Below are 26830 nucleotides of genomic sequence, written 5' to 3' on the forward strand. Positions count from 1 at the left end.
CTTTATCAATCATTGCATGGAATATAGGAGTTGGGAGGTGATGTTGAGATTGTATAAGACGTTGGTGCGGCCTAATTTGGAGTTCTGTGTGCAGTTCTGGTCGCCTAATTATAGGAAGGATATAAACAGAGTGGAGAGAGTGCAGAGAAGGTTTACCAGAATGTTGCCTGGGTTTAAGCATCTGGAGTATGGGGAGAGATTGGACAGATTGGGTCTTTATTCTTTGGAGCGTAGAAGGTTGAGAGGGGATTTGATAGAAGTATTTAAGATTATGAAAGGGATAGACAGAATGGATGTGGATAGACTATTTCCGTTAAGAGGAGGAAGGTTTAAAACAAGAGGACATGAGTTAAGAATTAAGGGGCAGAGGTTTAGAGGTAACATGAGGGGGAACTTCTTTACTCAGAGAGTGGTAGCTGTGTGGAATGATCTTCCGGGAGAAATAGTGGCGGCGGAGTCAATTGTATTATTTAAGAAAAGGTTGGACAGGTATATGGATGAGAGGAAGATGGAGGGTTATGGGCATTGTGCAGGGAGGTGGGATTAGAAAGGGGTGTTTGGTTCGGTGCGGACTAGAAGGGCCTAATGGCCTGTTTCCGTGCTGTAATTGTTATGTTATGTTATTAAATGTCATCTTCCATTACACCTCCCGAGCTGAAATACTGCGCCTCGAGGACTTGAAGCTACTGGGCAGCCACAAGTCCTCGAGGTGAGGGCCGGTGATGGCAGTTCGGAAGGTCTGCGTCTCTTCATCCCCTCTCTGGGCCTGAGCTAATTGGGCATAGTTCAGGCCGGGGGACAAGTTGTGGATGGTAGGTCTGGAGAGTGCATCAGTAATGACATTGTCCTTACCCACCCGGTGTTGGATATCGATGGTGAACTCCGAGATGTGGGAAAGGTGCCGCTGCTGGTGCGCAGACGAAGGATCCTTTGCCTTGGTGAGGGCCTGAGTGAGTGGCTTATGGTCCGTGAAGGTGGTGAAAGGCCTGCCCTCCAGGAAGTAGTCGAAGTGCCTGATGGAGAGATACAGACCTCCACAACAGGCTCGCATCGCTGGCATCCCCACCAACCCACCACAGCAAACACCCAGTGAACGTTCCCAAAGAGCTGGCCTCAGCAGAGTTTGTTATCATTCCTCATGGCCCGCACCCTACCCTCCTGCAGCGCCCATACGAGGGCCCGTACAAGGTCCTACACCTGTTGGGAAAGACTCTTATCCGTGACATTGGGGACAGGGAGGAGTTATTCATGATCCACCAACTGAAACTGGTGCACGTGGACTTAGATCAACCCGTGAGACAGCCCAACCTAAGCAAAGGGGTCGGCCATCCAAGCAGTGAGATGTGTAAACCAGTTCTGGGGGGATTGTGTGGCGGTGCACATTGCTTGTTGGAAACTGGCCCCGCATGTATCACTGGGCTGGTGGGGCAGCTGCAGTAAGATGGTGCCATTGGGGCTCATTGATTACCTCGTGGCTTAGGCCACAGTTCGCGTGTCACTGCCATTGGCCTTTAAAGGGTGCACGCGAAATTCAAATAAACAATTCAACTGAAACCTCCACCGTGTCTAGTGGTGTGCTTCTGTGTGTGTAGCAGCCGCTACACATGATAGGAATATCTTGAGGTGATTTTTGTGATCAGCAGCCCAAAATCCATCAAATGTACCCAAAAGTGTTCAGGAAGATAAATCTTCATTGTTCAGTGTAATTAGAAGTGTAAGTGTTCAGTGTAATAGAAAATTCTTCTGGTATATTTGATTTGATTGCTTTTGTTGCTCATTGCAAAATTTCCCAGAATATTACAAAAGTTGCTTCCATTTTTGTCTGTGATTGCATGATCTGACAGAATGTGTGGTGGATCAGGTCAATTCACAGGTCCATAAGAGTTGCACGGGATCACCACAGTCTCCCTCTCCCCCATCAATATTCGAAAGATGGCGTGCAAAATCATGGAGGACCCCCATCCACCTCGCACACAGAATCTTTCAGCTGCCTCTGTTGGGAAAGAGGTGCAAGAGTATCAGAGCCAGCACCACCAGCTGAGGAACAGCTTCTTTCTTTGGGCAGTGAGAATGCTGAATGACCAAAGGAACTGCTGACATTAACCATCCAAGACTTTCATATTGACAAAACAATATTTATTTATATATATGTGAAGATTTGCCCTGCATGTGTACTGTTTGTCTGTATGTGTTATGTCTGGTTGCGTTTTGCACTGAGGACTGGGAAAAAAAAAATTTTTTTCAGGATGTACTTGTGAAATGAGATGACAATAAATTTGATTTGACTTGGATTTGAGGGATTTTGGAAGTCTGATCTTTAACGAAGCAAGCTGGTGAACCAAGTGACCTTTGTCAAGTCATAAGATACATATTGGCATAAATGTCCTCACAAAAGGAAATCTATTATGTGATATAGAGAATTTAGGTTAAAAAGACTTAAGTTAAAATGTGATGATTAATCATAAACAGGGAAGCCAGAACAGACAGAGAGTTTACTAGCAGTCAAGGACAGAAGGAGCTGCTGAATATGTTTTTTTAAACCTATCTTTTCATGGTCATAGTGAGAGACATGCAGGAGACAAAGGATTGATAAGAAGTGTGAGAAACAGAATTTAGTGTATGTAGAGTTCACAGCGTACGTAACGAACGTGATAATTAAAAATGCAGTTATACTTAGAATGCTTTTGCAATACTAACCAATTAAAACAGTATTAATAAGAAGGGGAAGGGCAAACAATAAGGGTATAAAAATCAATGCACTGTATGTATCGGGGCTTAACTGGTGAGAAACCAGTTGAGTCCAACTCTGCAGACTTGTAAATAAAGCTTGTCGTGTCATCAGTTTTAAAGAGACTCATGTGTGAGAAGTTTTATTTCTGACAAATGGGGGCTCGTCCGGGATCTACACTCCGGCCGTGAGGGGAGGCGAGAAGAGGGACATCGGAGGTGGTGCACCCCGCTGAGTTCAGCGGCTCCTAGTCCCTTGCTCGTCGCTTCGGGCGGCTTGAGCGAGTGGTATCCGGACAGGGTGACACGACAAGACGGAGAGGAGAAGGGTGACGGTTCAATCCCCGGGAAGACACCGGTAAGTGACGACTTACGATTGTGGTGTGGGGATTGGGTAACAGGTGTAACAGGATACACCTGTTTGGATAAAAAAACCCTAACGTAATAGATCAGGTATAGAGCTTTTGTCGTGGCGTGAGGACCCTGTCGTGGGACTCTAGGATAGACCCCAGGGAAACCTCGGCGGTAACCGAAGGAGGGACAGCACCTCCGACGAAGTGCCGAGAAGAGAGGGGTCAACCCCAGGGAAACCTCAGCGGTAACCGAAGGAGGGACAGTACCTCCGACGAGGCGTCTGAGAAGAAGGGAGTAGGGTCCAGAACGAGAGGGTCCTCAGCAACGATAAACAGATCTAGGTGGGAAAATGGGAGGATCAAAATCTAAGGGCTCGTCTGAAAATTCAGGACAATTCCTGGGAGTACCCCTTGACAGCCCTTTGGGGAGAATGTTTGAAAATTGGGATAGTAAAAGATATCGGGACAAAAACAAGAAAAAGATGGTCCAATATTGTCTCCTTTGGTCAAAACAACCTATTAAAGGTTCCTCGGTCTGGTGGCCGAAATTTGGATCTGATGAGGATTGGGTTAGACAAGCATTAAACATATATGTAAATTCGAGACCAAAGGTGAATCAAGAAGAGTCAGCATATGCATTTTGTTGGGTTCCCTGGCCAGGATCCTTAACAAAATGTTTTAAATTGAGGGTAGCGGGAGAAAAGAAGTGGGAACCTCTGGACAACCTTCCCCCTCCTTATATTCCCCCGGTGCCTACTGCGCCCGAGGAAAGCTCATTACTGGAGGGGAAAGGTGATGAATCTGATTGCCCCGAAAGGGGCCGGGAAAAAAAGGATGAATTAAGGGAGTCTGACCCTAAACTTCCACCGGTAAACCGACCCTGGACAAGATCCCAGACTGGTCCAGGACCATCAAAGTTTTCAATAAGCCTAAATCCCCTGAGGGAAGTTCCTATGGGAGGACCGGGAGGGGGAACGGGATATGTGAATGTTCCCCTAACTAGTACAGAGGTGCGGGGATTTAAGAAAGAAATGAAAAAGTTATTGGAAGATCCTATAGGACTGGCTGAACAGCTCGACCAATTCCTGGGACCAAACACATATACGTGGGAAGAGATGCAGGCAATAATGGGAACATTATTTTCACCCCAGGAGAGGCAGATGATTCGACGGGCTGCCCTCCTCATGTGGGAATATGAACAACCTGGGGACCCTAGACCCCATGAACAAAAATATCCCCTAAATGAACCCAGGTGGGACAAACGAACACCCGAGGGATTGGCAAGTATGAGACAATATAGAGAGTGGACAATTAAAGGGATACGGGAGGCTGTGCCAAAGGGTCACAATTTTACCAAGGCATTTGGGAACCACCAGGGTAAAGACGAGTCCCCTACTGATTTTTTGGAGAGGGTGAGAAAGAATGTCCAACAGTATGCTGGTGTGGACCCTAGTACACCAATGGGTGAACAGCTTATTCGAATTGAATTTGTTTCCAAATCATGGCAAGACATTAGAAAGAAACTAGAAAAGGAGGAGGACTGGAGTGAAAAACCCCTAAGTGAACTGTTAAAAAAGGCACAAAAAGTATATGTGCAGAGAGAAGAAGAAGATCAAAAGAAGGCGACAAAGGTTATGGTACAGACTATCCGACAGATGAATGCTGAATCCAGAGGGGAAAGAAAACAAAACCTTCCTCTAAACAATCCAAAATATCCAAGAGAGGGAAGACCCTGGAGATTCGTTAAGTGCTATTACTGCAATGAGGAAGGACACTTTAAGAGGGAATGCCCCCGATACAAGAGGGAATTGCGTGCCCTCGAACTTATGGAAGAAGATTAGGGGTGTCAGGGGTTCCAAATGTTAGGGACCAAATATAAGAGGGAACCCCTGGTAAAACTAAAAATTGGTCCCAAGGGAGAAGAGGTGGTGTTTATGGTGGACACAGGAGCGGAACGAAGTAGTGTAATAACTGTGCCAATCGGAACTGAGCCTATAAAAAGTAATTTGACAATTTCTGGGATAGAAGGGGCTCCCAAAATGGTATCAATAATTCCCCAAGTAACAGTGAAACTGGAAGAAAGAGAAGGGGTACAAGACCTCTTGTTGTTACCGTCGGCTGGATTTAACCTCCTAGGAAGGGACTTACAGGCTCTCCTAGGTTTGGGTGCTCTCCCTGTGGACGGAGAAGTGCGAGTCCACCTCTGTGCTTTAAAGGAAGAGGATGAACGGCAGATTGACGAGAGGGTCTGGTATAAGGAGGGAAATCGAGGAGGTCTGGACATCCCACCATTACATGTCACATTAATACCAGGTCATCAGCCGGTAAGGAAACGTCAGTATCCTATTTCTTTGGAAGGGAGAAAAGGGCTACAGCCGGTAATTGAGACTCTAATACGAGACGGACTATTAGAAGAATGCATGTCACCTTATAACACCCCTATACTCCCAGTGAAAAAGTCAGATGGATCCTATCGCCTAGTTCAGGATCTAAGAAGTTTGAATGCTATTGTTCAGACCCGCCACCCAGTGGTGCCTAATCCCTATACTATTATGAGTCGGATTCCCCCAGACCATGAGTGGTTTAGTGTTATCGACTTGAAGGATGCCTTCTGGACTTGTCCGTTAGAAGAGGAAAGTAGAGATATGTTTGCGTTTGAATGGGAAAATCCATGGACAGGTAGACGGAGACAGCTTCGGTGGACTGTATTGCCCCAAGGGTTCACTGAATCTCCGAACCTGTTTGGACGAATGCTAGAACAAATCCTGGCGGACTATCCACAATCTGATGATTCCCAACTAATGCAGTATGTGGACGATTTACTATTATCAGGACCCAAGGAACAAGAAATGAGGGGAGATACAATTAGACTCTTGAATTATCTGGGGAAAAAGGGTCTACGGGTGTCCAGGAACAAGTTACAGTTCGTTGAGAGAACTGTGATATATCTGGGACACCAGATAAGTAAAGGACAGAAACGGATTACCCCTGAACGGATTGCGGGAATCACTAGAATGCCGTTACCCCGTAATAAGAAGGAAATAAGACAATTCCTGGGACTCTTAGGTTACTGTAGGTTATGGATAGAGGACTACTCAGCTTTGGTGAAGTTTGTGTATGAAAAGCTGACAAATGAAAATGACTATCCATTGAAATGGACCCAGGAGGAGGAGGGATGGTTCGAGGACTTGAAACATCGCCTAACACGAGCCCCAGTGCTCACTCTGCCCTCTTTAAAACAGCCCTTCCAGCTATTTGGCACTCATAACCAAGGAACAGCTGTGGGAGTTTTAACACAGGAAAAAGGCGGTCAGCGACACCCAGTGGCTTTCCTTTCCAAAATGATGGACCCAGTGTCTCGCGGATGGCCAACGTGTATCCAGGGAGTAGCGGCTGCTGCTCTGTTGGTAGAGGAAGCACGTAAACTTACTTTTGGAGGAAAGATGACTGTGTACACCTCCCATTCTGTGAGTGTTTTATTAACACAAACTGCCCATCGATGGCTGACTGATTCTCGTATATTAAAGTATGAAACCATTTTAATGGTCGGAGAAGATCTACAGTTTGCAAAGATTAATAGCTGCAACCCAGCTCAGTTTTTATACGGCAGTGAAACAGAGAGAGAGGTGGAGCACGACTGTGTCAAGTTGACAGATCTTCAGACCAAGACCCGAGAAGACCTTTGCGATACTCCGCTGGGAGAAGGATATGAATTCTACATTGACGGCTCTGCCAGATGTGTTGACGGAATGAGAAGAAGTGGGTATGCTATAATAGAAGGAAATACTTGGAAAGTAGTAGAATCCACGAGACTACCCGGAAGCTGGTCAGCACAATCCAGTGAACTATATGCCTTGCAGAGAGCCCTCAAAATACTGGCAAAGAAAATTGGAACGATTTACACTGATTCCAAATACGCATACGGGGTAGTGCATACCTTTGGTAAGATCTGGAAGGAGCGTGGTCTAATTACATCAAGAGGAAAGGAATTGGCACACGAACAGATGATTACTCTGACTTTAGAAGCCTTGACATTACCCCAGGAAATAGCAGTGGTCTACATACCAAGCCATCAGAGGGGAGATACCCCGACAGCAATTGGAAACAGACTGGCTGATGAAGAAGCCAAAAGGGCAGCCATGCAACAAGAAGTCCGTTTGCTGACCTTAATCCCAATAAGACAAGGCATAAAGAAGGCTCCCATTTTCACTGCTAAGGAAGAAAAGGACATGGCTCAGCTGGGCGCAAGCCAGTTACCTGATGGAACATGGAAAACACCAGATGGAAGAATTGTTCTAAATAAAGAAATAACTCGCAATATTTTAAAACACCTGCATCAACAGAGCCACTGGGGCACCCAAGCCTTATGTGACACAGTGCTTCGAGAATATGTGTGTAAGGGAATCTACACCTTGGCCCAACAAGAGGTGCAAAATTGTTACCTATGCACAAAAATTAATAAGAAGATAATGAGGACAGGGACCATGGGAGGTCAACCATTAGCCATACGCCCTTTTCAACGTATCCAGATCGACTTCACAGAGTTACCTCAAGTTCAAAGATGGAAATATCTGTTGGTGATAATAGATCACTTTACCCGATGGGTAGAAGCCTTCCCAACAATAAATACTACAGCCTCTACAGTAGCTCGCCTCCTCCTAGAACAGATAATCCCCAGATATGGTATAATGGATTCTATAGACTCAGACAGGGGTCCACATTTTTCTTCAAAAATCCAGCAATTGATTTGTAATGCATTACAGGTCTCTTGGAAATTGCATACCCCTTGGCATCCACAAAGCTCAGGGAGGGTTGAACGTATGAATGGAACCCTAAAAATGCAATTGACAAAATTAATGGTGGAAACTAAAATGCCTTGGATAAAGTGTCTGCCCCTGGCTTTATTGAGAATTCGTACTGCCCCACGAAAAGATGTAGGATTGTCCCCTTATGAAATGATGTTTGGGCTTCCCTTCTGGAGTACAGTTGAGGGGTGTCCCACCTTGGGGGAAGGGGATATATTTGTTAGGAACTATTTACAGGCACTGTCACGCTCTCTTACAGATTTACGAAAGAGAGGACTATTGGCACAAACACCGCCTCTAGACTTTTCTTTACACAAAGTGGAACCAGGAGACTGGATTCTCACCAAGACCTGGAAAACTGAAAAACTCCAGCCCCAGTGGGAAGGTCCATACCAAGTTCTCTTAACTACAGAGGCTGCAGCACGAACAAGAGAGAAGGGGTGGACGCACGCATCCAGATTTAAGGGACCTGTAGAGGCGCCTCAGGACCTTGATACGAACTCAGATTGGACTTGTGTTCCTGGAGAAAAACCTCTTACCTTGCGATTTCGCAGAAAGACTTGATTCACAATGTTATTGTTATGTTCTTTGATTTTTCTTAGTTTGCCTATGTCTTTATCAGGTGTGAAATGTAAGAAATGCAGAGACACAGTGGTCCTGTTTCAGGACCACATTTGGGGAAGAAAGGAGGGTAATTTTATTTCCCATACCTCAGTTCCTGAGAAATGCTGGGCAGAAAATACCACCCAACATCCATATACCCCTTGTGTGGAAAAAGAAGGAAATAATATGGGTCATTATATACAGATTCCTAATACCACTCCTTTCCCTCTTAACGGTTGGAAGGGTGACTCAGGCCCACCATGCCCTGATGGACTCTGGTTTTGCATACACCAGCGTACTATTCCAATGAAAAGTTCCACTCCACACTCGAAAGTGCCTGCCCCTTTAAGACAGCCGGACTTAGTTCGAGTCCATCCAAATAACCATGAAAGTTTCGGTCATGCAGTTGGGGGAGATAACCTTTTTGTAGATCTTGCAACTAAAATTGCAGTAACTTTTAATGTAACCAATTGTTGGGTCTGCGGGGGTCCACGGATGTCAGAGCAATGGCCTTGGTGGGGGGAGTCCCTCAATTCATTGACCATGATTTCCCGCATTTGGACAACTAACCGAACGAGATCAAGAGAAACCTGGTCTCTCTCTAATGTCCCCTCTGGTTTTTATTGTCTCTCACGAACCGGCAAATACCCAGTAGGAAAAAGTCCCTGCAAGGCTGTATGGATTCGCATTTCGCCTGGTATTTTCACTTGGTTTCCTAAACCCCTGACTTGGTTCTTATCCACTGTTTTTAAAACTAATTGCCTACCCCTGTCTAATAGCAGTATTCAGTTTTGGAATTGTACCAGTTCCACCATCACAGGACCATACCAATCAAACCCCGTTCTTAAAAGAGTTTGGGAAAGGGGGTATGGAATATCCCCAAATGGATTATTCTGGGTATGTGGTAATAAAGCTTATACTCGTCTCCCCTTACAGTGGAGTGGAACTTGTTTCCTAGGAATAATCCGCCCAGAATTTTTCCTCCTACCCCACGATCACGGTCATAAATTAGGAGTGAAGGTTTTTGATACATTACACCGTCAGCCCCGCTCTACCACGGTACATTTGGGAGAATGGAGAGATGATTGGCCTCCAGAGCGCATAATTCAATATTATGGTCCCGCTACATGGGCTCAAGATAGATCTTGGGGTTATCGTACTCCTATATATATGTTAAATCGCATAATTCGCTTACAAGCAGTGCTTGAAATTGTTACAAATCAAACAGCTATAGCCCTGCAATTACTTGCGTCCCAGCAAAGTCAAATGCGCTCTGCTATATATCAGAACCGTCTGGCCCTAGACTATCTCCTAGCCACGGAAGGAGGTGTATGTAGAAAGCTTAATTTGACTAACTGCTGCTTACAGATTGATGATAATGGCCAAGCCATTCGAAAAATCGCTGATAATATTCGTACATTGTCCCATGTACCGGTTCAAACCTGGCATCCTTTTGCAAAATTGAATTGGATGGACAAATGGTTTGGAGGAACCTGGTGGCGTACCTTATTGTGGGTCATCGGAGGTATTTTATTCCTCCTACTTATTTTGCCCTGTATTATTCCCTGTCTACACAGCCTGGTGATTTCCATGGTCCAACAGGCTATGCAACCAGGGGGACTGGGAGACCCCGTTAGAATTTTACTTCAGCACGAGATTAATTTATCATGAAACGTTTCTCTTCCCCGAGTTAAAATCCCCATTCATATATATATAATACACACATTTTAAAGAGAGAAAGGGGTGGAATGTGATATAGAGAATTTAGGTTAAAAAGACTTAAGTTAAAATGTGATGATTAATCATAAACAGGGAAGCCAGAACAGACAGAGAGTTTACTAGCAGTCAAGGACAGAAGGAGCTGCTGAATATGTTTTTTTAAACCTATCTTTTCATGGTCATAGTGAGAGACATGCAGGAGACAAAGGATTGATAAGAAGTGTGAGAAACAGAATTTAGTGTATGTAGAGTTCGCAGCGTACGTAACGAACGTGATAATTAAAAATGCAGTTATACTTAGAATGCTTTTGCAATACTAACCAATTAAAACAGTATTAATAAGAAGGGGAAGGGCAAACAATAAGGGTATAAAAATCAATATGTATCGGGGCTTAACTGGTGAGAAACCAGTTGAGTCCAACTCTGCAGACTTGTAAATAAAGCTTGTCGTGTCATCAGTTTTAAAGAGACTCATGTGTGAGAAGTTTTATTTCTGACATATTAGATTTTTGACAAATCACACATCATGCTGAAAATCAGCTGGATGCATTTTAAAATCCTCCATCAAGTCCTTTGTTGCCTTGAAGAATCCCATTTGCTTATTCTCAATTCATATTTTCTGAAATTTATCTTCTTTATTGGATTCTCCTTTGACCCTTGTTTCAGGTACACCATTCCATTTATCTTGGGGCAAAATCGAGCTTGCCTACTATTCAGCAAACTCCAGTAAATTTAGCCTGGCACTCACCTCTTCAGCTGGAATGTTGGACAAGCCTTGATAACGGAGACAGTCACAACTCAACCAAGTGCAATGATCTTCTTGGTGACCCTCGAGGTGACTGACGAGGCCAACAAACTGTTAAGACAGGAGGAAGTGGTTGAGGTTTGAATGCAACTCATTCATGAACTTTTGATACAATGTATCAAAAGCAGCACCAAACGTTACTCTCAAAAGCATTTGTATCACATCTTGCTGAATGTCCTTATTGTTACCCAGTGAGTTAATCTTTTAAAAACTGGTTACAAATTTTGCTTTCCTGCCCCCTGAAGCCAAGCCACTGCTGTCGGTCAAATGAACTCCATCAGCTTGGGCTCATGCTGCCATCCGACTGGGAGCAGTAATAGAAGTTTCCAACTCACTGCGGGGCCCAGTGAAGCAAGCCGTGCTGGGACCACGGGACTCTGTGGGAGTAGCAGCTGCCGGAGAGGAGAGGAGGGGCAGGCCCCAGCCTCGGCCTCGCCCAGCCCCTCAACTGCCCTCCCACCCTCAGCAGCACCGGCAGCATGGCGGCTTCGCTCACACTGCACGCAGCGAGAACGCTCGGGGCACGGACGGGACGCGCCGCTCGAGACGCGCGCCAGGTGGGTGGGCGCGCGCGCGGCCCAGCGGGGAGATTCGGGGCTCCCCCGCGGTACCGGGGAGGGGCTTTCCGGCAACGGGTTGGGAAGGTTTTTCCTGACGTACCTCCGCAGGCCATTCAGCCCAGCTTGCCTCTGCTCGCTCTTCTGCCTCTCACCAACCGTCGGAACCTGTTTCGCCAAAGTATTTCAAGCTGGGTTTTTTTTTTATTCGCGAGACGGGTTTGCCGAGAAGTTGTGGGCGGAAACTTTTATGTTCATAACGTGAAACGTGTTGCTTCGACTTGCGACCTTTCGGTCGGTCCCGCAGCGGGTGACGTGAGGCCGGTGCCAACCACCCGCCGGGGTTGCAAAACTTCGGGCTTTCAGCGAGCCGCAGCCAAGCCCACGGCCTCAAGCCGGGGGTTTAAACCGGTTGGTTGCAACCACTGGCCGACTTGAACCAGTTTGGGGGGGGGGGAATGCATTCAACAAGGATGCTAATCTAGTTTCAGTTTGGAAAGGTTCTGCAAGCGCCGAGGCCAGTGCATTTGGTGTTCAAATTCCATCCGCTTTCGTGAATAATTTGCACGAAATTCAATTCACTTCTCTTTATGATCACAGACTATTTCAGTCTCAAATTAATGATTTTCTCCAGGATCTCTCTATCTCCTTCCTGAAACTTCATCTCCTTTAAGATATGGTTGTTTGACCTCCTTGTCAACCACGTCTTAGTGGAGGATACATCACTGGCACAGCCATTGGGAAGGAGGGAGAATGTGCTTGAAGTTCAGGACCTCAAATGCAACACCATCTAATACATTGGGCAGCAGTAATTCCAGTCTCTCTCTATTCTTCTGTACTTTGGACTGCTTGCATCAAACACCTCACACTGTGTCTGCAAAAAAATGTTCTCAATCCACTAGCAGGATCACTAAAACAACGTTAATATTACATTGTGATGAGCACAGTGCTGTGGGTAAGGTACTTCCTCCCCCCCATGAGTGCGTGTGTTTCCAAAGACATAGGTTAGTAGAACAATTGGTCACCTGGGTGTACTTTGGCAGTGTGAGCATTTGGGCCAAAAAGGCCCAAATGTTCTGAATCTCTAAATTGAAATTAAATTCTACTGGACAACACTTTTTTTTAAAAAAAAGGCTTGCTTCCTGAACAAAAAAAAAATGGGGATTATGATAGACAACTTCAAGCTGAACACAAAGATAATTTCAGATTTACTGTCTCACATAGGAAGTTGGAGAAATATTAAATTAACTTTAATGGAATTTACTTCTGCGTACCTCTGTGCAAAGCTCTCAGGTTGATTGCACGTGTTGTACAACAAATGTGAGGTTTCTTTTGGTCACCAATTTTACAAGTGAAGTCAAGCTCATAGGTTTTCTTAATAAATGCAGGTATCCTGCATCCTTGAGCTTTAAGTGTAAACTCACCACAAATGTAACAGAATGTATTGCAGTTATTGTAACATTGACAAGACATTTCTGCTGTATTAAACTTTCCTGAAGCCTATAAATGTGATTATATGTTAAGTACACTCATTAGATTCTTGCCTGAAGAACATGCGCATCAACTTGCATTCAATCTATAATCAGTGTAATGCACATCATCTGTATATGTTAGCTGCTTTATAGCTTGTCTTCATCTGTCCTGACTAAGCATGCGCTTGCATACCACCTGAACTGAGTGACCAAGACAGCTTGCTTTATGAAAAATTTACTAGTAGACATAAAATATGACAGGATATCACAAAACTAGGTTATAGCTTAAAAAAACAGTATGCGATCGGAAAATTTTAAGGAGCTTTTTGTGATCGGTGGCCCAAAATCCATAAAGTACACCTAAAAGCATTCAACAAGCAAAATCTTCACTGTCCAGTGTTATCTAAGGCCAGCACTCCCATTATTGAACATCTAATTGCACTTGTTGGGCTTGCCATGTTGTTGCATTATCAGATTCCCAAACTAGGTTCATTATTACAAATTGTGTCACAGCAAGAGATGACTTGGTGAAAAGAGGAAAAGATTAAAGAATATTTTAAAAAATGCGACATCCTCACTGACCTCCAGAAATCTCAGCTGAGAGTGGAGAAAGAGTATTTGGACTGAGAATAAGAATTTGGAGACCCTGGTCAGGAGAATACGGAAGCTCAATGTGAGCAGATGAAGAAATGCATTATCCTCAACATTGCCCATCTGCTTGCACACAGAGTACATCCTGCCCCCATTGTTGACAATGTCAACATGCCAAGATTCATTCTTTCCTTCTGCAGTTGCTGGGATGATTATACGATCTATATAAATCTTTTCTCTATCCTTTGGAATATAATGTCAATGCACTTGGCTGTAATATTGTATACAGCAGATGCTGCAGTGAAGGCCATGGATATTTTGTTCCCACATACATTATATCAAACTCTGAGTGTTGTGGGATGCTCCTGACTTGTGTACTTCGTATCATGGAAAGCTTTGCAAATGCTTGAATGATTCACCACTAAATGGGGTGGGTTTGCAAAGCTAGAGTCTATTCCATTGGTATGGGATTGCTAAATTCTGTCACAAGCTTACCGGCATCACCTACGGCTCCTAGAACGCTTCCACCAGCGTTGTCTCCGCTCCATCCTCAACATTCATTGGAGCGCTTTCATCCCTAACGTCGAAGTACTCGAGATGGCAGAGGTCGACAGCATCGAGTCCACGCTGCTGAAGATCCAGCTGCGCTGGGTGGGTCACGTCTCCAGAATGGAGGACCATCGCCTTCCCAAGATTGTGTTATATGGCGAGCTCTCCACTGGCCACCGTGACAGAGGTGCACCAAAGAAAAAGTACAAGGACTGCCTAAAGAAATCTCTTGGTGCCTGCCACATTGACCACCGCCAGTGGGCTGATATCGCCTCAAACCGTGCATCTTGGCGCCTCACAGTTTGGCGGGCAGCAACCTCCTTTGAAGAAGACCGCAGAGCCCACCTCACTGACAAAAGGCAAAGGAGGAAAAACCCAACACCCAACCCCAACCAACCAATTTTCCCCTGCAACCGTTGCAACCGTGTCTGCCTGTCCCGCATCGGACTTGTCAGCCACAAACGAGCCTGCAGCTGACGTGGACATTTACCCCCTCCATAAATCTTCGTCCGCAAAGCCAAGCCAAAGAAGGAAGAAGAAGATTCCTTTGAAACAACTAGTTTGATACCTCACTTTTAGCCATCCTTGGTGCTACCCTTGGTATTCTTTTCTGTATTATTCATTAACTCATTTATTGATCCTTAAGTTTGATTATAATATTAGATTGAGGATATTGATTGAGGTGGAGTGCTTTTCAGTTGTTGATTGCATACTGAACTTCATTGATCTCCAGAGATCAATATCTATTCTGAATCCCTCCTATTCAGCATTTTTGTAATGCTGGATCACCCAATGTTTGGTGTTCTAATGTGAGGACAAGGTTTTACCACCCAAGTGATAAAGGATAAACTATAGAATTAAAGTGTCTAAATCTTGGCTTTTCCTCATATTGTGGTAAAAATCTGAACAGATGGAGATAAGACTACTCATTGTCAGCAATCATTTTCCTAGCAAGGTAAGGCATGTTGAAAAATGATCATAAGATCCACATCTAAAATTATTTTATTGTTTATTGTACATTGTTGTTGGTAGATTTGTTTGCACTCCCTTGCAGTCTGTTTCACTATTTTGAGCAGTGGAATGTCACAATGGATTGTTAGTACGTAACTGAAGGGTGAAGACATCAGTTTGAAAGTGTCAAACTATTAGAAGATAAAAGTTTAAAACTAGAGCCATATTTGGGGTATTGTGTGCATTTCTGGTTGCCACACTACATGAGGCAAGTGAAGCCTTTAGAGAGGATACAGAAGAGATTCACCAGAATGATGCCCAGATTGAAGAGACTCCATTTGTAATTTGATTAATACTACCTTCCTTTGTGCACAACACTGCTTGTTGGAATTTAAAGTGGTCCATAGAGTACACGCGTCTAAAGTTAAATTGTCTCCTTTTAATTCAGATATACATCCTCTGTGACAAATGTAAAATAGGTGATGCCTCATTGTTTCACATGTTTTGGATTTGCCCTAGCTTAGAAAAATTTTGGAGAGATGTTTTTCAAACATTATCAGTTATTCTCATTCAAATTTGAACCTTGCCCTTTAATTGCTCTATTCAGATCATTTCAAGATAATGATATTATTGGATCCAATTAAAAACTGAATTTTATCTTTTATTTCAATGATAGCCAGATGTCCAGTTTTGATTAAATGGAAAGATAATAGTCAACCTACACATCCACAATGGTTAAGCGATGTTTAAAGTTCAGAAAAAAAACGATATGCCATTAAAGATTCAAATACTAACTTCCAAAAGGCATGGGGTGCATTTATGGACTATTATCATGATCTTAAGAATTTGAGTTGTTCTGAAGCTTTGGTTCTGTGCTGTCCATTTCCATCTAGTTGTCATTTGATTCCCACATTTCAACTCTTACCTTCTTTTGTGTTGGGGTTTTAAATAATTTTATTTCATTGTTCGTGTTTTTTGGGTTTTTTCTGTGTGCTGTTAAATTCTATTTCTTTAATATGATTATGGTTTTAAATCATGATAAAATTTTTTGTAATAATTATTTTTATTCTTGAATCTTATAGCACAATATACTACTGTTTAATTGTTTATAATGTAAACACCAATAAAAAATATTTTAAAAAGAACACTGTATTAGCCATAAATAAAGGTTGGACAAACTTGAATTGTCTTCTATGGATTTATGGAGGCTCAGGGGTGACCTGATAAAAATACATAAATAATGAGAGACAGGGAAATGTTAAAGTGAAAGTTTAACCTGACATTTATCTTGTAAGTCTGTTAAGCTGAATGTAGTGCCAGTTTACAACAGCTACTGACACCCTTTAATGGACACAGCTGCATCTCAGCTGAGAACAATGACAAGTATGATGTCCTTTCTTCAGTGAGGTGACCAACGAGATGAATATAGGGCGAGAGATAAAGTTTAAAGGAGATTTGAAAGGCAAGTTTTTTTTTAATGGTATCGTAGATTTTGGAAAAGTGTTGCCGGGGAGGTGATAGAAGCAGATATGACTGTGACATTTAAGAGGCATTTTGGCAGACCCATGGACAAGAAGGTAGCAAAGGTGTGAGAAACAGAACTACCTTCATAGATTTCGCTCGAGACAAAAATTGGGTGCTTCCCCTTACCTGGGAATACACACACACATACTGGGGCTCACCCAACTTTTATACAGTTCATTTCAGTGTTGAGGTACCCTCCCCCCCCTAACATTCTTCTGCCTCCTGGATTGGTTTGGCATTTGGTAATTCTGTCTGCCTATGTGCAGTTTCTGTAAACTTGAAAGACCATGGGGTATCCTGTCTGGGTCCCATCATGTCAATGTCCTTATTCATGAATCTGCCTTTGTCCTTATTCACACATCTCAACCCCCAGGACTTTATTCTATATGTCTATCACTATAAGACCCTTATTCTATTATACTTGCGTAACCCTTCCTCACCCTCACACTCTTATCGGAATTCATCCCTACTCAGCACTTCCTCTAGTCTAGTCTAGTATTCCTTATTTCATTCATTTTACTTCCTATATTCTATTATCTCTCACAAAGGGATATAGACTACATGCAAGCAAATGGGTGTCAAGGTTGGTGCTGACATGGTGTGCTGAAGGGCCTGCTCCTGTGTTGGTTCAATGTAATTAAAGATGGTGTGTAGAACAAAAGGTAACAGGTTTGCATCATGGTTGCTATATTAGTGTTGTAAGTATCCTTGATTTTAGAAAGGAAGCCACTTATCCATCATGCCTATTGCGATTAAGCCAAAGTGCTGTCAAAATTTTTGTTTTGTATCCTGTAAATGATGGTTTATTGAATGATCAGGCAGGCCCTTTATAAATATCACTCTTTCAAGACAGTAAGTTTTCTATTTCTGCCATTGTTTGGATGAAAAACAAATTCAACAACCTCTCATTATCCCTTCTACCAATTATCCTAAATCTACTTCTCATAATTATTGACCTGTCTGCTGAGGGAAATGGTGCCTGTCATAATTTTATCCACCTTAATTAATTCTCCCCTCAGCTGTCTTCATAGTTTTATTGTTTTAAAAAATGCTTTAAAAAAAACCAACAATATATTTTGAAAATTGAAGGAAGGTTTAAGAAATGAATACATAATGAAGGTTCTCTCAGGCAGTGAAAAGACATTCAAAAGATTAAATCTGTTTTAATACTTTGCATAATAAGGCTGCTGGAACTTCTAGTTGTTGGTATTTGTTGTGCCTAGTAATGCTATTCCAGAGTAAACTTGCCAAATTCACTAAAACTATCTTGTGCTAATAATTTCTAAAAAAAATCTTTGGATGTTTTTCTGTGCGGAGGGTTCCATATAAATGTGAGAAGACTGACATTGAATCAGTTACCCCTGGCAAACTCAGTAATCTAGTTCTTGAGTTAGTGAGGTTTTAATACTCCAGGGTATAGTTTATAATTAACATGTCAATCAAGCTCATTGATCTCCTCTGCAGACATCACTGGAAGTAGGAACATTTTTTTATAATCAAGTAATATTACAATATATCTAATTTGATAGATTTGCTTAAAATAAGAGGAAGAAAGTTTACCAGCCCTGTTCAACTGTTCAGCTATGATCCAATAATATCATAAGAACAAAGCATTTTAGCTTTGTCAGTCTAAATTCACGCTGAAATGTCTTGAACTTGGATAACCATAGTATTTTCTTTCCAAGAAGGTGGCCTTTCTATTACGTGAACCTCACAATCATTTGATTTGGAGGTTCCGAAGCATAGTTTTTACTCAGCTGATGAAAAAAAACCACACACATTTTGCCATGTGTGTAACATTTCGGATGTATTTATTTTTGAGGTATGAGTGGATGTCAATATTTACTCAAGATTTTATTGAGTATTTTTACATTTATAATTTGATATATAAAAACACATAATTGTGCTAAATGAAACTGTTGGGTGTGATTTTGTAGTTTTGCTGCAAATAAATGTGGATGCAATTTAATTACTGGGCAAATTGGTCTTAAATGATTTTACTGGATTGGGACAAGTGTTCGATTTTTAAAAAAAAACAAGCTTTTACGAGCTGCTTAGAAATTACAGAACATGGCTAAATTTGATGTGTTCATTTAAGGCTAATTTAACCATATAACCATTACAGCATGAAAACAGTCCATTTTGATCCTTCTAGTCCACACCAAATTAAGTACTCTCCTACCTGCACCCTACCCATAACCCTCCATTCCCCTCCCATCCATATACCTATCCACTTTTTCCTTGAATGACAAAATTGACCCTGCCGCCACTACTTCTCCTGGAAGCTCATTCCACATAGCCACCACACTCTGAGTAAAGAAGTTCCCCCTCATGTTACTTTTGAACTTTTGCCTCTTAACTCATAATCTCTTGTTTCAATCTCTCCTACCCTCAATGGAAAAAGCCTATCCACATCAACTCTATCTATCCCTGTCCTAATCTTAAATACCTCTATCAAATCTCCTCTCTCCAAAGAATAAAGATCTAATTTGCTCAGTCTTTCTTTGTAATCTAGATTCTGAAACCCAAGTAACATTTTTGTAAATCTTCTCTGCACCTTCTCTACCTTGTTGATATCCTTCATATCATTCAGTGACCAGAACTGTACACAGTATACTCTAAATTTAGCCTCTCCAATGCCTTGAACTGTATCAACATCACTTCTCAAATCCTGGATTCTATGTATTGATTTATAAAGGCCAGCATACTAAAAGCCACCTTCACCACCCTATCCACATGAGATTCTACCTTAAGGGAACGATGCTCTGTTATTCCTTGATCTTTCTGGTCAACTGCATTCCTCAAAGCCCTCCCATTTACTACACATGTTCTGTTTTGATTATTCCTACCAAAATGAAGCCTTTATAGCGGCAGCTCCACTGCTCCTGCAATAACACACACAACCAGATGGGTTGAGCTCAGTGAGCAGACTAGTTTATTGCAGGTTGCTGGGCTGAAACTTATACTCCCAGCCTGGACCTGGCTGAGAAGTGTGCTGGAGGGCCCTGACGTCACCCGGGCGTCACGTGGTCCCCCAGCGCAGCTGCCCCGCTGTGTGGCTTACAAGCGGGGCTGGTTCCCCTGCTTAGTGGTGAGCCGCCATACACCCCCCCCACCCCAGAACTGGTGACAATGTCCTTTTTCGCCGGCGGCCTCACTTCTTGGGCTGGGCTACGACCACGGGCTCAATGGGATTGAGGTGCGCTGGCTTCAGCCTGTCCATGGTAAACAGCTCCTGCCTGCCACCAGTGTCCAGCGTGAACATAGAGCCGGAACGCTGTACAACCCTGTATGGCCTCTCATACAGTCGCTGCAGAGGTGCCGCGGTCGGGCCCTGCAGAACGAAAACATACTCCGCGGAAAGCAGTTCGCCAGGAACGTGAGATGGGCGGATGCCATCCCTGGGCAGCAGTGTAGGTTAGAACGAGTCCAAGCGTGCCCTGAGGTGAGGAAATAGTTCGTGCGGCGACTGCTGGGGATTGTGAGGTGCGTTAACGAACTCACCAGGTCGTGCCAGCAGCGCACTGTAGACCAGCTCAGCTGATGATGCCTGCAGATCTTCCTTGGGAGTGGAGCGGATGCCCAGGAGCACCCAAGGCAGTTTGTCAACCCAGTCGGGACTGGTGAGGCGGGCCATGAGTGTTGACAAGGTGGCGGTGCAGTCGTTTGACCAGTTCATTGGCCTGCGGGTGGTAGGCCGTGGTGCGGTGTAGCTGGATCCCCCAACCTGTTGGCAAGCTGTGCCCAGAGCGCAGATGTGAACTGGGCGCCCCGATCGCTGGTGAGGTGACCCGGGATGCTGATCCGGGCAACCCAACAATGCAACAGTGCTCAGGAGCAGGATTCAGTGGAGACGACTGGCATCGGGATTGGCTCGGGCCAATGAGTAGTGCAGTCCACCATCGTAAACAGGTAATGGGTAAGGCCCCGGGAAATGGGTAAGGCCCCGGGAAATGGGTAAGGCCCCGGGAAATGGGTAAGGCCCCGGGAAATGGGTAAGGCCCCGGGAAATGGGTAAGGCCCCGGGAAATGGGTAAGGCCCCGGGAAATGGGTAAGGCCCCGGGAAATGGGTAAGGCCCCGGGAAATGGGTAAGGCCCCGGGAAATGGGTAAGGCCCCGGGAAATGGGTAAGGCCCCGGGAAATGGGTAAGGCCCCGGGAAATGGGTAAGGCCCCGGGAAATGGGTAAGGCCCCGGGAAATGGGTAAGGCCCCGGGAAATGGGTAAGGCCCCGGGAAATGGGTAAGGCCCCGGGAAATGGGTAAGGCCCCGGGAAATGGGTAAGGCCCCGGGAAATGGGTAAGGCCCCGGGAAATGGGTAAGGCCCCGGGAAATGGGTAAGGCCCCGGGAAATGGGTAAGGCCCCGGGAAATGGGTAAGGCCCCGGGAAATGGGTAAGGCCCCGGGAAATGGGTAAGGCCCCGGGAAATGGGTAAGGCCCCGGGAAATGGGTAAGGCCCCGGGAAATGGGTAAGGCCCCGGGAAATGGGTAAGGCCCCGGGAAATGGGTAAGGCCCCGATGATGTCCACGTGAAAGTGGCTGAACCGTTCCCATACATGCACGCACTCCTGTAAGGGCGCCCTGGTGTGCCTGTGCACCTTGGACGCCTGGCAATGGGTGCATGTTCTGGCCCAGCCTGTGATCTGCTTCTGCAACCCATCCCATATGAAACTTTCTGCCACCATCCAGCCCATGGACCTGATGGATGGATGTGAAAGGTCGTGGATGTGACAGAAGACCTGCCTGCGGCACTACTGGGGAACCACTGGTCGCGGGGTGCCCATGAGATATTGCAGAAGATGGTGCCTTTGCCGCTCAGAGTCGGGAAGTCTAGGAACCGCAGGCCCGTGATGGAGGTCTTGAAGACCCTCGTCTCCTCATCAGACTTCTGGTCCCGGGCGAGCTGGTCGAAGTTGAGACCGGGCATCAGCGTGCAGATGGCCAGTCACAAGCGTGCATCGGCAACCACATTGTCCTTCCCCGCCTTGTGCCGAATGTCGGTGGTAAATACCGACACGAAGGAGAGGTGTCACTGCTGGTGGGCCGACCAGGGATCCTTTGCCATCATGAGCGCCTGAGCGAGGGGTTTGTGGTCGGTGAAGATGGTAAAAGTCTTCCCCTCCAAAATGTAGCGGAAATGCCGCACTGCCAGGTACATGCCCAGTAACTCGCAGTCGAAGGCACTATAATTGCATTTCGGTGGGCGGAGCAGGTGGCTGAAGAATGCCAGCAGCTTCCAATGTCCATTCATCTGCTGCTCCAGGATGGCACCGATGGCTGTGGCAGAGGCATCGACAGAGAGTGCCATATGCAGATCAGTGTGCGGGTGGGCGAGCATGGTGGCTTTCGCGAGGACATCCTTGGTGGCCTCGAATGCGATGCAGGCTTCTGGGTTCCAAGTGAGCATTTTGTGCTTGGCTGCGATGAGGGCGAATAGTGGCTGCATGATGCATGCAGCTCCCATGATGAAGCGGTTGTAAAAGTTGACCATACCAGCGAACTCCTGCAGCCCCTTGAGGCTGTCCGGGTGTGGGAACTCCCTGATAGCAGCGACCTTCGCAGCGGCGGGCGTGGCTCCTTTGGCCATGATGGCATGGCCTAGGAACTGCATGGACTCTTTCCCGAACTGGCACTTGGCCGGGTTGATGGTAAGGCCAAAGTCGGCTAGCCGGGAGAAAAAGGCGCGTAGATGGGCCTTGTGTTGCGCCTGGTCCTTGCTGGCGATGAGAATGTCGTCCAAATAAATAAAGATGAAATCCAAGTCCAAGCCTACAGAGTCCATGAGGCACTGGAATTTCTGAGTGGCGTTCTTGAGCCTGAACAGCATGCGCAGGAATTCGAACAAGCCAATGGGGGTGATGGTGGCCATCTTGGGTATGTCCTCAGGGTGCACCGGGATCTGGTGATTTCCGTGCACCAGGTCAACCTTGGAGAATACCCTTGCACCATGCAGGTTGGCTGTAAAGTCTTGGATGTGAGGGATGGGGTAACGGTCAGGAACTTGCCTTGTTGAGCCTGGATAGTCTCTGCTGGGACGCCAGCCACCGGAGGCTTTCGGGACCAGGTGGAGCGTGGAGGCCCACGGGCTGTCGGACCGCTGAATGATCCCCAGTTCTAACAGGTACGAAAACTCCTCCTTCACCACCTGGAGCTTGTCAGGCGGGAGCCGGCGTGCCTTGGCGTGAACCGGTAGGCCCTGGGTGGGGATGTGGTGGAACACCTCGTGGCGCGGCGAGGCAGCAGAGAACTGTAGCTTGAGGGGTGTCGGGAATTCATCCAGGATTCACTGGAACTCGTCTCTGGGCATGCTGATCGTGGCCATCTGCGGTTGCTCCGAGCGAGAGTCGTCGAGGCGAATGTTCTGGAAGGTACGGGAATCCACCAGGCACCTACCTTGAATGTCCACCAGAAGCCCATGTGCCAAGAGGAAGTCTGCACCCAGGATGACGGTCGGGAGGGACAAGATGGTGAACCTCCACGTGAAATTTCATTGGCTGATCTGGAAGTGGATTGTCTTGTCTCCATATGTCCGGATTTCTGTTGCGTGGCTGCATGGAGGGGAGGTCCATGAGGTTGGTTCCTGGACTCGACGGGCATGGCCAGGATGACACTGATCTGGGTTCCAGTGTTAACAAGGATCCGCCGGCCGCTGACTGAGTCCCACAGGTAGAGGAGGCTGAGTCCTTGGCCATCTGTCGCAGCCATTAACAGCGGCCGGCCTGGTTGTTTCCCTGGAACGAACAGGGCTGACGACACTTCCGAGCCTTGGCTCCCCAGTGCCGTTAGTGGAAGCAGAGGCCTGAAGCGGATGCTGTGGCCTTGATTATGCTCTTGGGGGCCCCTGCAGGGACTGGATGCTCTACCGCAGTGCTAGGGGCGAACTTGGCGTGGTCGTGCCCATGCGTTGAGACCTGCTAGACCACTGAGCCCTCCGGGAATCGTGCGAACCATAGCTCTTGGGCCTTCAGGGTGACCTTCCTCATGTCGGTGAAGCTCTCCTGGACTAGCAGCGGCCAGATGTTCCCGGGCATATGGTCGAGGAAAATGCTCTTGAAGAGTGAGCAGTTGGTGTGTTCACCCATGAGCACGAGCATCTCGTCCATCAGTTCAACTGAGCCTCTGCATGGCCGAGCCAGGTCTCTGGTTCCTGAACCCAGAATTTAGGCAGTTTCACGGCTATAGCGCTGATCCCAGGATTGCTCATGATGGGTTCAAAGACATTTGAACCCGTTGGGGTCACCAATTGTAGCGGCAGCTACACTGCTCCTGTAAGAACACACACAACCAGACAGGTTGGGCTCAGTGAGCAGACTAGTTTATTACAGGCTGGTGGGCTGCACTTATACTCCCATCCTGGACCAGGCTGAGAACCTCGCTGGAGGGCGCTGATGTCACCCGGGTGTCATGTGGTCCCCCAGCGCAGGCTTCTGAGCCCTGTTCTGGGAGGAAGGGAAAACTCCCGAGGGCGGCATTTTGGTCAACTGCCCTGTCACGTGGCTTACAAGTGGGGCCGGTTTGCCTGCCTAGTGGTGAGCTGCCACACCTTCACGTTTATCAGCATTAAACTCCATCTGCCATCTTTCGTCCAAATCCCTCTGCAATCTTTGAAAACCTTCTTCATTATCCATAATTCCACCTATTTTAGTTTAATCTGCATATTTACTAATCCAATTTACCACCCCATCATCCAGATCATTAATGTGTATGACAAACAGCAATGGACTCGATACAGATCCCTGGGGCATACTGCTTGTCACCAGCCTCCAGGCTGACAAACAGTGATCCACTACGACTCTCTGGCATCTCCCTTCCAGTCACTGTTGACATTTGACTATCTCAAAATTAATACCAAACTACTGAACCTTCCTAACTAACCTTCCACATGGAACCTTATCAAAGGCCTTGCTGAAGTTCTTATAGACAACATCAACTGCTCTACCCTCATCAACATTTCTAGTCACCTCTTCAAAAAATTCAACAAGATTTGTCAAACCTGACCCTCCACGCACAAATCTGTGTTAAGTGTTCCTGATCAGACCTGTCTCTCCAGATACTTTTCTATACTATAGAACACTTTCTATTCATTTACCTACCATGGACGTCAAACTTACAGGCCTATAATTGCTAGGTTTGCTCCTCAAACCCTTTTTAAATAAAGGAACCACATTAGCAATATGCCACTCTTCCGGCACTATACTCATCTCTAATGACATCTGAAAAATCACTATAAGACCCTCTACTATTACCTCACTGACTTCTCTCAAGGTCCTGGGGAAAATCCTGTTGGGACCTGGAGACTTATCCATCTTTATATGCTTCAAAACCCCAGTACTTCCGCTTTCTTAATCACTATAGTCCCCACAATTACCCTTTTTGCTTCCTTTACTCTGCACAATTCAATATCTTCCTTAGTGAATACTGAAGAAAATAACTTGTTCAAAATCTCCCATCTCTTTTTGGCTCCACACACAGTTGTCCGCTCTGATTCTGTAAGGGACCAGTTTTATCCCTTACACTCCTTTTGCTATTTTCACTCTGCTTATTATAGCCACATCGTACCTTCTTTTAACTTTTCTAATTTCTTTCTTAAGATTCTTTTTATGTTCAATGTATTCTCTGAACATCTCCTTTATTCCTTGTTTCTTATATTTATTATAGGTCTCCATCTTTTTTTTTTGGAAACCATGGCTCTCTTAAACTTTTGACCCTTCCTTTTAACCTAATAGGAACATAAAGATTTTGTACCCTCAAAATCTCACCTTTAAAAAAAACCTCCATTTCTCTCCCACATCCTGCTCATAAAACAAATCGTCCCAATCCACTCCTTGTAAATTCTTTCGCATCTCCTCAAATTTAGCTTTTCCCCAATCGAAAACCTCAACCCAAAGCCCTGACCTATCCCTTTCCATAATTACATTGAAGTTAATGGCACTATAATCACTGAACCTGAAGTGCTGCCCAACACATAACTCCATCACCTGACCTATCTCATTCCCCAACAGTAGATCCAGCACTGCCCCTTCTCCAGTGGGTACCTCAACGTATTGCTGCAAAAAAATAAATCCTGCACACATTTTACAAACTCCATCCATCCAGCCCTTTTCCAGAATGGATTTCCAAATCTAAATTTGGAAAATTAAAATCTCCCACAATCACAATCCTGTGCTTATTACAAATATATGCTATTTCTCTACAAATTTATTCCTCCAATTCTCGATCCCCATTAAGTGATCTATAATACACCCCTGTATGTGTAACTATCCCTTCCCCATTCCTCAATTCCACTGATGCAGCCTTCCTGGATGATCCCTCTATTCTATCCTGCCTTATCACCGCTGTAATATTTTCTCTGAGAAGCAATGCAATGTTACCCCCTTTTGCCCCTTTGATTCTATCACACCTAAAGTAGCGAAATCCAGGAATAGTTAGCTGGTAATCACATCCCTCCTGCAGCCATGTTTCACTAATCCTACCATGCCATACTGATAAGTGTCAATCCATGCCCTCAGCTCATCCACCTTCCTTTCAATGCTCCTAGCATTAAAATATATGCATTTCAGAGATTTCCCACTTCTTACTCTCTGTTTGCCCCTATCTTTACAAACAACTCTATTATATTCTTTTTCTATCATCTCCCCTTCATCTTCATACAGAGCATCTCCCTTCTCTATCACCTGCTTTCTGTACTCAAACCTGTCTACAAGCTTTCTCTTTGTAATCTGACCTTCTTGCTGTTCTCTTCCACTTGGTTCCCTCCTCCCAACCATTCTAGTTTAAAGTCTCCTGAGTAGCCTTAGCAAATGTTCCCTCCAGGGGATTCAAGTGTAACCTGTTCTTTCTGTACAGGTCACACCTACCCTGAAAATGGTCCCTGTGATCCAGAAACTTGAATCCCTGCCCCTTGCTCCATCCCTTTAGCCACACATTCATCCTCTACCTACCTCATTCTATTCCTGCTCTCACTGTCACGTGGAACAGGCAGACAATAAATGGATAATTTGAATATTAGCCAAATTCAAGGCCTATTTAGTCACATTGGAAATTAGATGCAGAGGATTATCTTGCAGAAAAGCTGTCCTTAACAAAATTTATTGTAAGCCTAATGGTACCTGATGCTATAGATCAGGGGTGGCCAAACCGCGGATTGTGAGCCTTTGACATGGAATGTGCAGC

At 45.3% G+C, this 26830-nt stretch overlaps 1 protein-coding gene and 1 long non-coding RNA gene across 5 annotated transcripts in view; one reads left to right on the top strand and one right to left on the bottom strand.

The window, feature by feature from the left end:
• Window positions 1–218: 218 nt before the first annotated feature.
• On the bottom strand, window positions 219–11993 carry LOC138763251 (uncharacterized). Its single transcript, XR_011357445.1, has 3 exons — window positions 11673–11993; window positions 10956–11063; window positions 219–1993 (listed from the first exon to the last, which is right to left on the bottom strand). It is a non-coding gene; the product is annotated as an uncharacterized lncRNA (long non-coding RNA).
• Window positions 11262–26830, top strand: part of suclg2 (succinate-CoA ligase GDP-forming subunit beta) — a 403858-nt gene continuing 388289 nt past the window's right edge. The window contains exon 1 of one of the 4 annotated variants that reach the window (XM_069937105.1): window positions 11262–11569. In XM_069937105.1, the coding sequence (XP_069793206.1) occupies window positions 11492–11569 (78 nt within the window). In that variant the 5' untranslated portion in view covers window positions 11262–11491. The remainder of the gene's footprint in view (window positions 11570–26830) is intronic. The other 3 variants (XM_069937101.1, XM_069937103.1, XM_069937104.1) reach the window with 3 other exon arrangements.

The sequence above is a fragment of the Narcine bancroftii genome, chromosome 5 (assembly GCF_036971445.1).
Source record: "Narcine bancroftii isolate sNarBan1 chromosome 5, sNarBan1.hap1, whole genome shotgun sequence".
Classification (NCBI taxonomy): Eukaryota; Metazoa; Chordata; class Chondrichthyes; order Torpediniformes; family Narcinidae; genus Narcine; species Narcine bancroftii.